The sequence below is a fragment of the Aquarana catesbeiana genome, linkage group LG13 (genome assembly GCF_042186555.1).
Source record: "Aquarana catesbeiana isolate 2022-GZ linkage group LG13, ASM4218655v1, whole genome shotgun sequence".
Classification (NCBI taxonomy): Eukaryota; Metazoa; Chordata; class Amphibia; order Anura; family Ranidae; genus Aquarana; species Aquarana catesbeiana.
Genome location: NC_133336.1, coordinates 162,804,829 through 162,821,388, shown reverse-complemented (window position 1 = coordinate 162,821,388; position 16,560 = coordinate 162,804,829). Strand labels below are relative to the sequence as shown.

At 44.2% G+C, this 16,560-nt stretch overlaps 1 protein-coding gene across 9 annotated transcripts in view; it reads right to left on the bottom strand.

Annotated features, from left to right (window-relative positions):
* Positions 1–2,048: 2,048 nt before the first annotated feature.
* LOC141116419 (uncharacterized) overlaps positions 2,049–16,560 on the bottom strand; it is a 28,042-nt gene continuing 13,530 nt past the window's right edge. For all 9 annotated transcript variants that reach the window (XM_073608676.1, XM_073608678.1, XM_073608682.1 and 6 more), the window contains one exon: positions 2,049–3,051. In XM_073608676.1, the coding sequence (XP_073464777.1) occupies positions 2,222–3,051 (830 nt within the window). In that variant the 3' untranslated portion in view covers positions 2,049–2,221. The remainder of the gene's footprint in view (positions 3,052–16,560) is intronic.

Sequence of the window (16,560 nt, the reverse complement as noted above, 5' to 3'; positions counted from 1 at the left end):
ATCTTCTGAGGAGTACTGCCCTTTAAAGTCCCACTTAGAGGAACATTTCCCTCTTTTTGTGGCTTCTCTTTTTTAGGGATGTGGGCAATACCTGGAAATTTACTAGATAGTGCTTATTGTCCAAAGAGGAGGCTCTTTGGACAATAAGCACTATCTAGTAAATCTCCAGTATTCAGATCTATATTAGCTCTTCTCCACAATAGTTTATTGCCTAGTAAGAGCTTGTTCACACCAGCAGTGTTGCCCAATGCAGTGTAAATGCAAGCATGAGGCAAATAGCCTTGTTTCCTATTGTTTTAGTTCATGCCAATGCCACAGCGTTGGTGTACACTGAAGTAAAAAAAAATAAAAAAATAAAAAAAAGGACATATAACATTAAAATTCTTCTAGTGTAGAGCCAGCTTTAGAGACAAGATGAGACACATGTTAAAGCGGGGGTCCACCCACACCGCCAAAAAAAAAAAATTTTAAAAGCCAGCAGCTACAAATACTGCTGACTTTTACTAAATGGCCACTTACCTGTCCCAGGGTCCAGCGATGTCGGTAGGCGACGGCGAGAACCCGCTCGGTTCTCGGCAGCTGCCGCCGCCATCCTAGGTGAGGGAATCAGGAAGTGAAGCGTTGCAGCTTAACTTCCCGGTTCCCTACTGCGCATGCGTGAGTCACGCTGCGCGTCCCAAGTGGTCCCCGCTCTCTCCTGGGAGCTGTCTGTTTCCCAGGAGACAGCGCGGTGGGGACGGGAAGAGGCGTAGACTACCATGGGAGTCTATGCCGGAAGCGGGTGCAAATACCTGTCTTAGACAGGTATCTGCACCCCCCTCCCCCCCCGAAAGGTGCCAAATGTGACACTGGAGGGGGGGAGGGTTCCGAAAAGCGGAAGTTCCATTTTTGTGTGGAACTCCGCTTTAAGCAGTTACAGCAGCATTTTTTTGGGATAAAATAATTTATGCGATATGGATAAAAGCTGACCATTGTAGGCATTTTAATACAGGAAATTAGATAACTAAAGGAAAGAGAAAGGAAGAACAAATGTATCAATATTAAAGGGAAAGTGGGAAGATGAGGGGGGAGGAAACTGGGAAGATTGTTGTAATAATGTATGTGAAATACGTATTTACAGTATATTTTGGTGTATTGGAAAATATGATAAAAATATAAGAAAAAGAAAAAATTATAGTAAATCAGACCCAGTGCTGGTTCTGGACAGGTTGAGCAGTGTGAACTATTTATTCTTATCATCTCAGGTATTTACGGGGTTGAATGAGAGTGGGGAGGGATCAAACCAGGGGAGTGCAGTTAACCCTTTACAACAGCTACTGTATGTGGATATTTGAGGCAAAATTCTTATGTTGACTGCTGGCGCAGAAACTGCTGGCCAGTAACTCTCCTGATGCAGCAATTAGCTTCCTTACACAGATCCACACAGAAAGCTCTATTTTAAACCCACTGAGCTTTCTAATTTTAACTAAAGCCCTAAGGAGGGGGGGTTATGCCCCCCCCCAAAAAAAAAGCATTACATGTTTTTTAGTATAAACTAATAAATTCATCTGGGCTCTTTTATCCTATGGCCTGGCACTCCTTCCATTAGTGCATGTTTTTTCGTGTCTTGTTCTGGGGCACACTTTATGAGCATCCCAAGAACTGTTACCGAGTTGTCACAGACAGCTCACAGTCAACTATCGATTGATCAGGAGCCAGTAGGGTGGGCTCTGTTTAAGTCAGCACCATGCAGTCAATCAAGCTCCTCCCATCCCCGGAAGTCAATATCAATTTTAAGTGCTGACTCCTGTTGGTGTAAAGGGGTCAAACATGGACTTACCCTTTAAAATGACCTTATAACTTGCTTTGAGCAGTTGGAGCAGAATAACCCCCGTATAAGAAGAAGAGGAATACTCACCTCTCTGGAAGACAGCAAAGGAAATCTTCACCCTCTTCTTGAGCTACACCTTCTGAATGTGTTGGATAGCATAGAAACAGGGTCACATTAAGATGCTTTTATAAATACAAAATTAAACACTGCTTTTATTAAACTCAAATAATTTTCCAAGTTTGGTGGAATTCTTTAATCTTTTTTTTTTATAAAGCAATACAACAATAAATATACAATGACTTGGAACTGTTTTAAGAATGGGCTGCAGACAAAGATAAACGATAAAAAGTGCAGAACATTGAAAGTGTCTCCTTCCATATCTCATTAGTGTCTCATCTCTTGTCCACAATGTCACACGGCTGAATTAGCCAGACTTCGCATGTGAATGGTTTGATGTCTGACCAAGTGCGAGCTTCTAGAGAAAGCCTTGCCACATTCGGCACAAGTAAAAGGACGTTCACCAGTATGGACCTTCTGGTGTCTCACTAAATGGGAGCTGTGACCAAAACACTTGCCGCACTCTGTGCAGAGGTACGGCTTTTCTCCTGTGTGGACACGCTGGTGGATAATAAGGTTTGAACTGCTTATAAACCGTTTGCCACAGTCATTACAGACATAGGGCCTCTCCCCTGTATGAACTCTATGATGCATGACCAAGTAAGACCCACTGATGAAGCTCTTGAGACAAATTTTGCAAGTATGAGGCCGTTCCCCGGTATGAGTCCTCTTGTGTACAATAAGGCTAGCATTTTGAGTAAAGCTCTTTCCGCACTCTTTACAGATAAAAGATTTTGGCTCGGTCTGAACTCTCCTCTCTGTAACTGTACTAGAGTTGTAGACCACATGTTTTCTCCTCCGGAGGCGACTGTCAGTTTGTTCATTAGTTTGGACTCCTTGGTGCTTTGTTGAAGTCACGTTACTGTCATATTTGACTACTAAGTTTCTGTGCTCAACATGGGTTGCTTGGTGTTTAAGAAAAAGGGAATGCTCATTGAAATGATCGCCACATTCGCTGCAGGTATATGATTTGGTGTTTTGGTCACTCTTGCTGGCTACAGTCTTGGAGCTCTTATCTTGTTGCTCTGTGGAAGGTGGAGCTAATGCAGGTGCGCGACTTTTAACTGTCCTCTGTTTTCTACATGGCCTTGATGGAGATCGGATATCTTTATTTAAAGAGGTATCTAATAAGAAAAAAATTGCAGTGAACAATTAAAACAAATGTTATGGATTATTTACAATATGATGTCCTATATACAAGTTTGATGAATTAATCTTCATTTATTTAGAGATGTGGTTCATATTTTCTGTACCTTGGGGCATGCCCAGTTTTCACTGCATCGTGGTGCATTGGTAGCCTATTAAAACGGAATGGCCTGTCTTAATGCAACAAACATTAATGTGTAACATGAGCATTAATGTGTAACTGTTGGAAGACAACATGGTCTAATGTCATATTTCTGGAGTTTCTACATATCTGTTTCCTATTCCCAGAGATCAGCCACGCTGATCCTTGCAGTTCTATGGCTCTAAAGGGTCGAGATTTGAGTTTATTTCTGGTTGATACAACCAAGCATTTGCTTTCCTGGGGGCGGTCTGGAATGTCGTTTCTCAGCTCTTGGCTAGGGACTGGCTGCTGCTATAACGCAATCTTCAAAGAGAGCCATGGCTGCCAGGATGATTGATGACAGTGGGTGACAAAGATCAAAGGATCAACAGGCACCCAAAGATGATATTAAAAGGACTGCCTCTTGGCAATACCTCATTGGACAGGAGGCTAGTGGGGGTGGTTATGAATGGGTCTGAATGAATGGGTATTTAAGGGCACACAGGAAGGAATTCGCCCCCTTTTTCACTGTTGGTTCAAGCCGAGTGTGTCAGAGGGTTAACACAGTCAGAGCCTGTCAGTATCGGCGCGTCCCGGTGCGCCTGCGCGGTAGAGCCACACATCAGCACGTACGGGCACACGATCGGCGGGTACGAGCGCGTGACCCGAACGGGTTAGCACACGTGGGCGTACGAACGCATGCACGTACAGCGGGACGTCCCCTTGGCGGGCCTATATAAAGGCAGCTATGCCTTGTGCTCATTGCTGGTTTGTCTTCTCAGCTTCCAGTGTTCCCGTTTATCCTCTGCATACCTGTTCCTGCCTATTGTGACCCGGACCGTTTGACTACTCTGCTTATCCTCTCTCCAGTGTTTGACCCTCGGCTTGATTAAGGACTTCTCTGCTTGTCTTCTCTCCAGTGTTTAACCCCCGGCTTGATTACGACTCTTCTGCTGATCCTCTCTCCAGTGTTTGACCCTCGGCCTGCTAAACGGACTTGTCTTGCTTAAACCTGTACTACGATTACCTGGTGTTTGACCCTCGGCCTGCTCAACGGACTTGCCTTGCTTCAACCTGTGCTTGCTACCACGTTTACCCGGTGTTTGACCCTCGGCCTGCTAAAGGACTTGTTTTGCTTAACCTTGTGCTTCTCCTCAGCTCTGTTCCTGGTTCCAGGTCAAGTGTTGGAGTCCCTGCCAGTCTTCTCTCCAGCTTAGCAACCAGTCCATGCTACACGGGTTCTACACGTCTAGTGAAACCTTGGTGACCTACACACCTGCTGGCAACCCGTGCCTCTCCGTGCCTGATACCCTCTGTACCACCTTCAGGGGTATCTCGCACCTAGTTGCTAGGGGAGCCGCTCTCAGCATTCGGGCCTTGGTGAGTACCTGACAGTACAAACCAGCCATGTCAGAGGCCGACAGAGCCGGCTCTCCCCTCGAGGCCCTCTGCCAGCAGGTTACAGCCCTTACACAGGCTGTCCAGAGACTGCAGGATGGATATTTCCAAATTGAGGGTCGCCTTCAACACCTAACAACTTCCTCAGCTCCCCCGGACGCACCTTCAGCTTCATCCAGTGGGATTTCTTCTTCCCAAAACCAAGTCAACCCAGTCATGATGGCCATCCCTGAACCTAGGGTTCCCATTCCAGAATGGTTTTCCGGAATTCGAAAGAAATTCAGAGCCTTCAAAAACGCTTGTCAGCTTTACTTGGCCCTTCAACCCAGGACTTTCCATTCTGAAGCTGTAAAGGTGGGGTTTGTCATTTCGCTTTTGTCAGAAGAACCCCAAGCTTGGGCCCATAACCTTTTAGAACAGAAAAGCCCCCTGTTGGATACGGTAGAAACTTTTTTCAACGCTATGGCACAGCTGTATGACGACCCACAACGCACTGCCACAGCTGAGTCCATCTTACACACCCTGACCCAGGGAAAGAGACCAGTGGAAGACTACACCGTTGAATTACGGAAATGGTCTGGGTACACCAACTGGAATGAGGCTGCTTTAAAGTACCAGTATCGCCAAGGTGTATCAGAAAATTTAAAAGATGAATTAGCTCGGATGGATACTCCTTCCTCCCTGGAAGAATTAATACAACTAGCAATTAAGCTTGACAGACGCCTGCGTGAACACCGCTCTGAAGGCTTCCAGTCCTCACGACCAACCTGGATGTTACCTCGCATTCCTCCTGTTCCAGCACCTTCTGCCGTACCTTCCTCTTCCTCGGACCATGAACCTATGCAGTTGGGATTGGTACGTTCTCCACTCACCCGATGAAAGACTCCGCCGGCGCCAAGCCAACCTTTGCCTTTATTGTGGGGAGGCTGGTCATTTCTTACGTAACTGCCCCGTGAGACCCAGTAAGTGCCAGCGACAGTACACTGTGAACTTTCAAGTTACCGGCTCTACCCAATCTCACTTTGTTCTTCCGGTCTCATTACAGGAAGAGGAGGCTCGGCTGCTGGCCATCATTGGCTCCGGAGCATGCAGTTGTTTCCTGGATGCATCTCTGGCTCACACCCTGCATATTCCCCTCCAAGATAAGAAGCAACCTCTGCAGATACATCTAGCCGACGGATCCCTACCATGTTCGGGACTTTTTACTCAAGAAACCAAACCTATTCTCACCTCCACAGACTCTGGCCACCAAGAATTCCTTTGCTTTAACATCATCAGTTCACCTATGTTCCCTGTTATCCTGGGTTTCCCCTGGTTACAAGTTCATGACCCTCAAATCAGTTGGTCCAAGAAAGAAATCCTCTTCTCATCTATGTACTGCTCTCAACATTGTTTCGTGCCTACCACCAGCACACCGGCCTCTTGTTTGGCCCTTCAGTCAATACCAGATAATCTTCAGCATGTCCCTGCAGTATACCATGAATTTCTGGACATTTTTGATAAAAAAAAGGCCGACAGCTTACCACCTCATCGCTCCTATGATTGTCCCATTGACCTTTTACCTGGATCCGAGATTCCTTTTGGTCGCATATTTCCACTATCTGAGACTGAGTTAGAAGCGCTTCGTTCCTATATTGACGAAAACCTGGAGAAGAAGTTCATCCGCCCTTCCTCTTCTCCAGCTGGGGCGGGTATCTTCTTTGTCGAAAAAAAGGATGAATCTTTAAGGCCCTGTGTGGACTATAGAGAACTTAATAAGATCACTGTGAAGAATAGATACCCATTGCCTCTCATCTCTGAACTATTCCAGCGCTTCAGAACTGCCCAAGTGTTTACCAAACTAGACCTACGGGGAGCATACAATCTCGTTCGGATACGTGCCGGGGATAAGTGGAAAACAGCTTTTAGATCCAGGTTTGGGCACTTTGAATATCTTGTGATGCCTTTTGGACTCTGCAACGCCCCGGCCACATTCCAACACCTAGTCAACGACATTTTCCGTGAGTACCTAGATAACTTTGTGATTGTATATCTTGATGATATTTTGATTTTCTCCACCTCACTAGAAGTACATCGCACCCATGTAAAGAAGGTACTCTCGGTTCTCAGGAAACATAGCCTATTCTTAAAAGGGGAGAAATGTGAATTTGAAAAGACCACCATCCAGTTCCTTGGGTTCATCATCTCCACAAAAGGGGTTGCAATGGACCCACAAAAGGTTAGAACCATCCAGGAGTGGCCAGCTCCTTCAGATAAAAAGGGAATCCAGCGTTTTTTTGGCTTTGCCAATTTTTACCGCAGGTTCATTAGAGGATTCTCTTCAATCATTTCTCCCATTACTCGACTCACCCGCCAGCAAGCCAAGTTTCAATGGCCCCAAGAAGCACAAGAAGCCTTTAATAAATTGAAAGATCTTTTTACATCGGCTCCTATTCTACAACACCCAGATCCAGCTTTATCATATGTACTGGAAGTAGATGCCTCCGAATCAGCGACAGGTGCAATCCTGTCCCAACGGAGTGGTCCGAAGGCCCTTCTTCATCCAGTTGCCTTTGCTTCTCACAAATTAAGCCCACCTGAAAGGAACTATGACGTCGGTGACCGAGAACTACTGGCTATAAAATTTGCTCTGGAGGAGTGGAGGTACTTGCTGGAGGGTGCGTCCCAACCCATAATTATCTTTACTGATCATCGGAATCTGGAATATCTTCGAACGGCCAAGCGACTCCGACCTCGACAAGCCCGATGGGCATTATTTTTCTCTAGATTTAATTTTCACATCTCCTACCGACCGGGTTCCAAGAACGGAAAAGCGGATGCACTCTCCCGAATGTTTCCAGAAGTCATTGAGGCAACTGAGCCTGGAACTATCCTATCCCCACATAACTTCCTTCTTATCCAGCCTGATCTCAAAACTGCCATTAAGGAGGCATCCAGCCAATGCACAGAACCTGAAGTACCCTCATTAAGGAAGAGGGATGGCTTACTGTGGGCCCAAAATAAAATATTTGTTCCTTCTCCAGTGAGACTGCAAGTATTACAGAACTTCCATGACCATAAGTTGGCAGGGCACTTTGGAATCCGGAAAACCTCAGAATTAGTTCATCGCTCCTACTGGTGGCCGGGTTGGAGTCAGGACTGTAAAAACTATGTCCAATCCTGTATTACGTGTCAACGTAACAAAGGGTCGAACACTAAGGCTTGGGGGCTCCTGAGACCTTTGCCTGTCCCTGAACGTCCATGGAAGGAGGTCTCTATGGACTTCATTGTAGAACTTCCCCCCTCTGAAAAATTTACTACCATCTTAGTGGTGGTTGACCGCCTCTCTAAGATGGCACACTTCCTGCCCATGATGGGCACCCCTTCTGCTCTGGCTACAGCAAACATTTTTATCAAAGAAATCGTGAGGCTTCATGGTGTTCCCCACAACATCGTATCAGACAGAGGTATCCAATTTACCTCAAAATTTTGGAAGGACCTCTGCAGATCCCTTGAAATAAAGACCTCGCTCTCCTCAGCATACCATCCGCAAAGCAACGGTCAAACAGAAAGAACAAATCAAACTCTGGAACAATATCTCCGTTGTTTCTGCTCTGGTTCCCAAGATAACTGGTCCACCCTCCTTCCGTGTGCGGAATTTGCTTACAACAATTCCACTCATTCCGCCATCAACCAAACACCGTTTTGGGCTAATTACGGCTTCCATCCCTCCTTCTTGCCAGATTCTTCTCCTGAAGTGTCAACCCCTGCAGTACAAGACCGGATTAACTTTATCCAAACCAATTTTTTACAGATCCAGGAAACCATGAAAAAGGCTCAAGACAGTTACGAGAAGTACTATAACAGAGGGAGAAGACCAAACCCAAATTTCAAGATTGGGGACAAGGTATGGCTATCTGCTATTAATCTTAGACTGCCCTGTCCATCCCGCAAATTAGGTCCAAGATTCATTGGCCCTTTTGAAATTAAGAAAGTGGTGAACCCCGTGGCTTTCGAATTAGCCCTTCCGGTCACATACAAGATACATCCGGTATTCCATGCATCTTTATTGAAGCCAGTGGTCCCTAGCCCTTTTTCTGGAAGAATGGAACCACCACCTCCTCCAATTGAAATTGAAGGTGAAATGGAGTATGAAGTGGAGGCAATAATGGACTGTAGAAAAAAGGGGGGGACAGATCCAATATCTTGTTAAATGGAAAGGATACCCTCCAGAAGATAACTCCTGGGAACCATCCAGCAACTTACACGCCCCTCGTTTAATACGTAATTTTCACAGAAGACAACCAGGAATCTTGCCCAGATTGGGCATCCGGAGGCTGCCCCTTGGGAGGGGGCACTGTCAGAGGGTTAACACAGTCAGAGCCTGTCAGTATCGGCGCGTCCCGGTGCGCCTGCGTGGTAGAGCCACACATCAGCATGTACGGGCACACGATCGGCGGGTACGAGCGCGTGACCCGAACGGGTTAGCACACGTGGGCACACGAACGCATGCACGTACAGCGGGACGTCCCCTTGGCGGGCCTATATAAAGGCAGCTATGCCTTGTGCTCATTGCTGGTTTGTCTTCTCAGCTTCCAGTGTTCCCGTTTATCCTCTGCATACCTGTTCCTGCCTATTGTGACCCGGACCGTTTGACTACTCTGCTTATCCTCTCTCCAGTGTTTGACCCTCGGCTTGATTAAGGACTTCTCTGCTTGTCTTCTCTCCAGTGTTTGACCCCCAGCTTGATTATGACTCTTCTGCTGATCCTCTCTCCAGTGTTTGACCCTCGGCCTGCTAAACGGACTTGTCTTGCTTAAACCTGTACTACGATTACCTGGTGTTTGACCCTCGGCCTGCTCAACGGACTTGCCTTGCTTCAACCTGTGCTTGCTACCACGTTTACCCGGTGTTTGACCCTCGGCCTGCTAAAGGACTTGTTTTGCTTAACCTTGTGCTTCTCCTCAGCTCTGTTCCTGGTTCCAGGTCAAGTGTTGGAGTCCCTGCCAGTCTTCTCTCCAGCTTAGCAACCAGTCCATGCTACACGGGTTCTACACGTCTAGTGAAACCTTGGTGACCTGCACACCTGCTGGCAACTCGTGCCTCTCCGTGCCTGATACCCTCTGTACCACCTTCAGGGGTACCTCGCACCTAGTTGCTAGGGGAGCCGCTCTCAGCATTCCGGCCTTGGTGAGTACCTGACAGAGTGGCTGCCTGAGCCACATGGCTATTTCTCTTTACCATCTAGCCCGATGATACAAAGCCTCGCGGAGAGCCTTGTGATAAGTATCTTTGACATTCTTGTATTATGTTCTGGTTATATCATTTGTAAGTTTGTAATATCTTTCTTTAGTATTTTTAATGTTAGCGCTTTCCTATGTTCTTGGGAAATAAATAAGACTTTGTTATTAAGCCGTGTGCTTGATTTCATAGCTAACCTTATATCATTGTGATACATGTGATCAGAATTTTAATAGACTAGCTAACTAGGGGAACAGACAAGTTAATACATAGGTACAATAATATTTATTGTACCAATTACTTCAGTAACACGAGCATTAATGTGTAACACAACAAGCATTAATGCACATTTATTTTTACACCACAACACACCAAGGACAGCACCATCATAGCCTCTCTTTAGACCTACAAGTGCTCTGGTGCTATACACATGATTATATAATTTAACTCTAGGTATGGTTGGTATTGCAGTTACATTGGTCCAGCCTGTAGAAATGTTGTGCAAGTAGTCTACTTGTCATGGTCTTCCAGTACTTGCCCTTCTAAATAATGAATGCAGGGGGTCACTCGGTCGGCATGGCCACCATTTACAGAACGCCTTGTATTTACTTTAATAAGAACAGGGTATTCTCTAATTGTAAGAGGTGGTGAGACAAGGCGGTTCACAATCTCATGTCATCTAATCAGATAACGCTTGTATTCAAAGTCCAGATAAAGACTGACTTGCAGAGGTGTAACTATTTTTGCAGTTTAAGTACAGACATTACAATTAACCCCTTCCCCAAATATTATGGATCTGGTTTTGAACAATTAGTAGACTGTTTTTATCATGATTCCTTTGCCAGCCAAGTGCCCATCCATACCAAGCTGGCCAAAAAATTGATAGGCACAGGGGTTAGGACAAACTATAAGGTCTCTTTCACATAAGTGAGTAGGGGGAGGTAAAAAAAGGTGGTTGTTTTTCCACTCTCGACTGCCAAACTAAAACCAAACATAGAGCTCAAGGGGACTGTGCAAATGTTGCAGCAAATTTGATGTAGCTTTTCAAGTTGACAGGCCACTTGCCCTTTCAAGTCAATGGCATTGTGTGTGATAATTCCATTCAAAATAGTAATTCAGCAAAAAAAAAATGGCATTCAGCAGGCTCACCATCTGAACCCCTTAGAGCAGTTGCTTAGCTGCATTTGGTAAGCGATCCACCACGGATCACTTTTCAGAACCTAGCCTATTTCTGTCTGAGGTGTTTAAACACCTGTTTTTTTATAAAGATTCAAACCAAGGGAACGTAAGCAACCCTGGCATTGTTAAAAAAACAAATCCTGTCACTTTGCTTGAAATGCAAATGAGGATACAACACATGCAAAATAGAAAATAAGATAATATATTGAGTACTCTGCCTAAATGTAATCATTACTTACAGTTACAGTGTAAAATCCTTCTATTATATCTAAACAGTGCAAAAACATATATATAAAGAAGAGATAAGTGGCGCTATCCCAGACAGCACTGTCCAATTGAAATTGAAAAGGTGTCTGGTGAAGCAATGTGTTTAAACATTCAACACAACATGTGATAAATATGAGTGATTAAATTTAAACGGCATGCCCATATATGTCACAAGATATGATAAGACAATCAAAACACCATGTGATGGGTATAAGTGATTAAATCTAAACAAAAAGTCCATATGTTGAAAAAAATATAATAATCTTTAGTTGTAGGTGTCTTCTTAATGTCTTCCACCACACCCGAGTGTTGAGTGATCCTACTCCCTTAAGAAACGCACTCACCGACTCCAAATGCCTGCACTTGCGTGCAAGGCTGAAACGCTTTTATACCACACAAAGGGGTAAAATCAACAGCCCGATATCCAGCAGTGTGTGTGGGAATCGCTCCACATGTAAAATAATAAAGTGCTCCAATAGTGTAAAACAGCATAACCAATCTATTAAAACACTGTCACTCTTCAAATGATCCACTCAAATTTTACAAAATCCAAACCAGCAACAAAACAAGTGCAAGTCACAGCAACTCAACAAATTGGATCACACAATGCAAGGAAACGGTCACAGCGGACCCGAGCTGTGCAGGTGCTATATCCTCAGTTCTCACCCCCTCCTCGGTACTTCGCCACTAGATCGAATCACCACTGACAAGTGCGGCTTCCAGCGTCATGCATCACAGCCATGCACTGTTTAGATATAATAGAAGGATTTTACACTGTTATATATATTTTTATAGTGGCAGCTGTATTCACCAAATTATTCACATATTGGGTTCATTTGTGGCGCAGTGGTGGTACTTTCAGTAAGGGGCGGTAGTTTACTTTAATACCTATAGATAATTGCATACGGTTAGCAAAATACAGTAGAGTGTATGCATTTCACAATGTTGCTGCATTCTGGGCATTTTTATATCTTTCCTGTCTTTCATTATTAATCCATATAATTGTTACATATTATGTCCCCTGTTCTTCATTTGCTCTGGACAGCTGCCCATGACAGTTTTCCTTACCTATAACTTTGATGTGATATTTCTTATATGTGTGTATTTTTTTATTGCAATTTTTTGCAATACATATGAAGAATACATTTTATATTAGGAAAGAGGCTGCATTGAGTAGGTAATTGACCCAAATATTTTTGTTTTATTATGGAAAATCCTTAATCACTTGATGCTCAATTATATGAACATGGTCTATGGCAAAGTGGAGGATCTTGGGAGAGTGGCATTAGTAGACTATTCACAAAGAACCACCAATCGGCCACTTTGTCAGGGCCTGGACCTGTAGCTGGGACCTCTTCTTGCTGAGCCACCTAAGATGTTGGACAGCTCTCTGATCTCTAATGCCCTGTACACACAACCTGTTTTGCAGTCGGAATAAACTCTGAAGGTTTTTCCGACGGAGTTCCGACGGAATTCCGTTCAAGCTGTCTTGCATACACACAGTCACACCAAATTCCGACCGTCCAGGACGCGGTGACCTACAGCACATACGACGGGACTAGAAAACGGAAGTTCAATAGCCAGTAGCCAATAGCTTCCATCTCGTACTTGCTTCAGAGCATGCGTCGGTTTTTTGTGCGTCGGAACAGCATACAGACGCGCATTTTTTCCGATAGTAATTTGTTCCATCGGAAAAATATAGAACATGTTCTCTATCTAAGTCCGTCTAAATTTTCGACGGAAAAAGTCCAATGGGGCATACACACTGTGGGAATATACGATGAAAAGCTCCCATCAGATGCTTTCTGTCGGAAATTCCGCTCGTGTATATGCGGCATTAGGCCCCTTTCACTCATCCATCCGTTGATGGATGAAAAACGAACATCAATGCATTCCTATGGAAAAACGGATGACAACGGATGATCGTCTATTTTCATCCGTTTTCATCTGCTTCCGCCAACATCCGTCTTTTTGAATGGATGAAAGCTCTATTTTTCATCCATCAAAAAAAAGGATCGTACGAAAATGGATGTTAACTGACAAATGGTCAGTTTTTCATCCGTTTTTGCATTGGTTAGTGGATGTAAAAAAAACTGATGAAAAACTGATGAACTGAACTGATGAAAAACGGATGAACTGAACTGATAAATAAACGGATGAACTGAACTGACTATCATATGTTACTGAGCTGTGACTTTATTCCTTGACTACGCTTCAGCTTGATCCCTACCTGCTATACCTTCTACTAAGTGCAGACACAGCAGATGAAAGGTTACTAAATGCAAAAAGAATAGTGGAGTTTCCATGCAGACCAGCATCCAGGGCCAAAAGTGCAGTATCGTGCCCAGACACTTCCTGCAGCGCTATGTCTTGTGGTGTCTGATGTTCAGGAGGATCTTCACCCTAGAAAGAAAAAATTAAAAGTCAGCAGCTACAAATACTGTAGCTGCTGACCCTTAATAAAAGGACACTTACCTGTCCAAGGGTCCAGCGACAACCTCACCCAGGCCGGTTCTTCATCAGTCTTTGCAGCCTCACAGGTGGCTTCTCACTGTGCATACGCAAGCTGTTCTGCACTTTGTGAATGGTTCTGCAGCCTTCTGGCACCTGTGATATGTCCCAGAAGACTGCAGGGAAAGGGAGGGGGGGGGGGGGGGGGGGCAAACTTCTGCTTGGATCACCTAGGGGATCCGGGCAGAAGTAGGAGCAGGTACCTGTCAAAACCAGGTACCCACTCCCCCACAAAATTTTAGAGTGCCAAAAGTTGAAGAGGAGGTGGGGAGGAGTCAGAAAAGTGGAACTTCCCTATTTGGATGACGTTACACTTTAATTCCACCGCCACTTTACCAACATTTTGCCACCTTTCTAAAGCCAGAAAGTGGACATTTAACTTCAAATGGTTTAATGACCATAGAAAATCCTTAGACTTTTTGTTGCTAAACTACAAAATGTCAGCCTATCAAAGCTGAAACAGTCTCACAGAACCAAATAATATTACCCTTGTAACTGGTACCAAACCTCTTCAATATTTACCTTTAATCCATAGAGGTTTGTCTCACAGTGCTTTATTTCTACCACTAGATGCCCTCAGTCTCATGGCCAGCACCATTTAACCACTTCGTCCTGGACTCACCCAAACCTTTGACTAGACAGTGAAAGGAGAAACAGCACAGTGATGATCTCTCTGTCTTTCTGCTCTCTCCTCCTATCAGAATGCGCATGCCAGTGCATAAACTTGAACTACTTCTTGCTTTGACACTCCAACCCTGTTCTACAGGGATCTGCAAGAGGCTGATACCAGGTCAAATGCAGGTACTTATTCTGCTTGCACTAAAAAAAAAACATTAATGCTGTATTGATGAATACAGAGCCACAGTAATTTTCTGGACTTGATCATTACCAAGTGACATGATCAGTTTGTGACCTCCACTTTTTTTAAGGAGACCGATAGGAACTCTTACATACCTACCGATAGTTGCCACCATGAACCATGGCTTAAATCGGTACCGAAAAGTCAGCTTATGAGAATTAAACGTAACTGTACTAACACTATCAGTTTCTGTCACAGGCTGACATTCTTATTAAACAGTTTTTGAATAAAGGATATTCGGGTGACTACCTGTTAGAGACACTTGAAGAGGTTAAGGCCTTAGACAGGAAAGACCTTCTCGAGGACAGAGCTAAACAGCCCCGTAATATGGGGACTTCTTTTGTTCCTTTTATCACCACATATTCGGTTCAACATTCTGGTATTAGAAAACTGATTACCAAACATTGGCACATTTTGAATAATGACTCAGTCTTGAATTCAGTACTACCAGTTAGACCTCAGGTGGTCTACAGAGGTGCACCTTCACTCAGAAATAGATTGGCATCCAATATCCTTAATCCTCAAATACAGAAAAAAGGCTTTACCGGCTTCGACCAGTGCAAATGTCGAGTCTGTTCAATCAATGGTTGTACACATAGACGAACTCAAACTTTTGTTTCATCTAGCACGTCTTGTCAATATACCATTGGCCTCAACATCGATGTTGACGTGAATTGTTTCATAGATAATTCCTGATAATTTTTCATCCATAGTTTTCCCTTTTCCCTCTTAGGTGCTTGTGCATTTTTTATTTTTTTTATTATTCCTAGTATTTTATTATTCCTAGTATTTTGTAGTTATTTTATTTTATACTACAATTGGTATATTTAATAAAATATTTACTTTTGGCATATGCATAATATGTATGTTGGTACGGATTGAATTTTGCCTAATTCAGATTTGCATAGCTAGTGTTTTTTTATATAAACTTTTTATGTAAACTTGATGTGGACTGAGGACCAAGACTTTTTAACTAATTCATGATTCTTACTTAGTCTTCGGCTTATTATGCTTCGTTGAGGGCGGTTTGACAGCTTTAATGTTTCTGATGGCCGTTGCTGACTAATGCCAGTCCATTAATCTGCCAACCTCCCCCCCCCCTCCCCTATGCGTGAGAAGAGATCTATCATCAACAACCCCCTTATCCATGTATTTATTTTATAAAAAAAAATTTTCCTTCCATATATATTGTTTTGCCATTAGCTAAGATGGCGGACCGCATCGTTCCCGGTCCGCCATGTTGGATATGTCCTGCCTCTGTCCTCACCTCAGATCGAGGCTTGGTTCCCAGTGGTATGTATTTATATGCGATTTGTCATTGTATGACGAAACGCGTGTCGGGCGGACAGGACGCACTGACGTACCGCGTGTGGTTCCCGGAGAGTCACGGGCGCTCGCCAGCCGGCCGGCTACTTGTGCTTGAATTTTATCCACGTTATTAAGTGTTACTCTTTTTTGCTAATAAACCTTATTTACGGTATCACACTATGGGAAGTCCTTTTTCTTTCATGCCCTGATGATATGGCACCTGAGGGCCTCTTCCATCCACTGAACAGTATGCCGATCCTGGATCAGTGGGCATGGGGGAAACAGTTCAATCTCTGTAGTTGCAGACAATACTAAGCTAAGCAGGGCAATAAGTTCTCCGCAGGATGTGGAAACCTTGCAAAAATATCTGAACAAATTAATGGGGTGGGCAACTACATGGCAAATGAGGTTTAATGTAGAAAAATGTAAAATAATGCATTTGGGTGGCTATAATTCCCCTGCTCTACAAGACGCTGGTCCGGCCGCACCTAGAGTATGCTGTCCAGTTCTGGGCACCAGTCCTCAGGAAGGATGTACTGGAAATGGAGCGAGTACAAAGAAGGGCAACAAAGCTAATAAAGGGTCTGGAGGATATTAGTTATGAGGAAAGGTTGAGAGCACTGA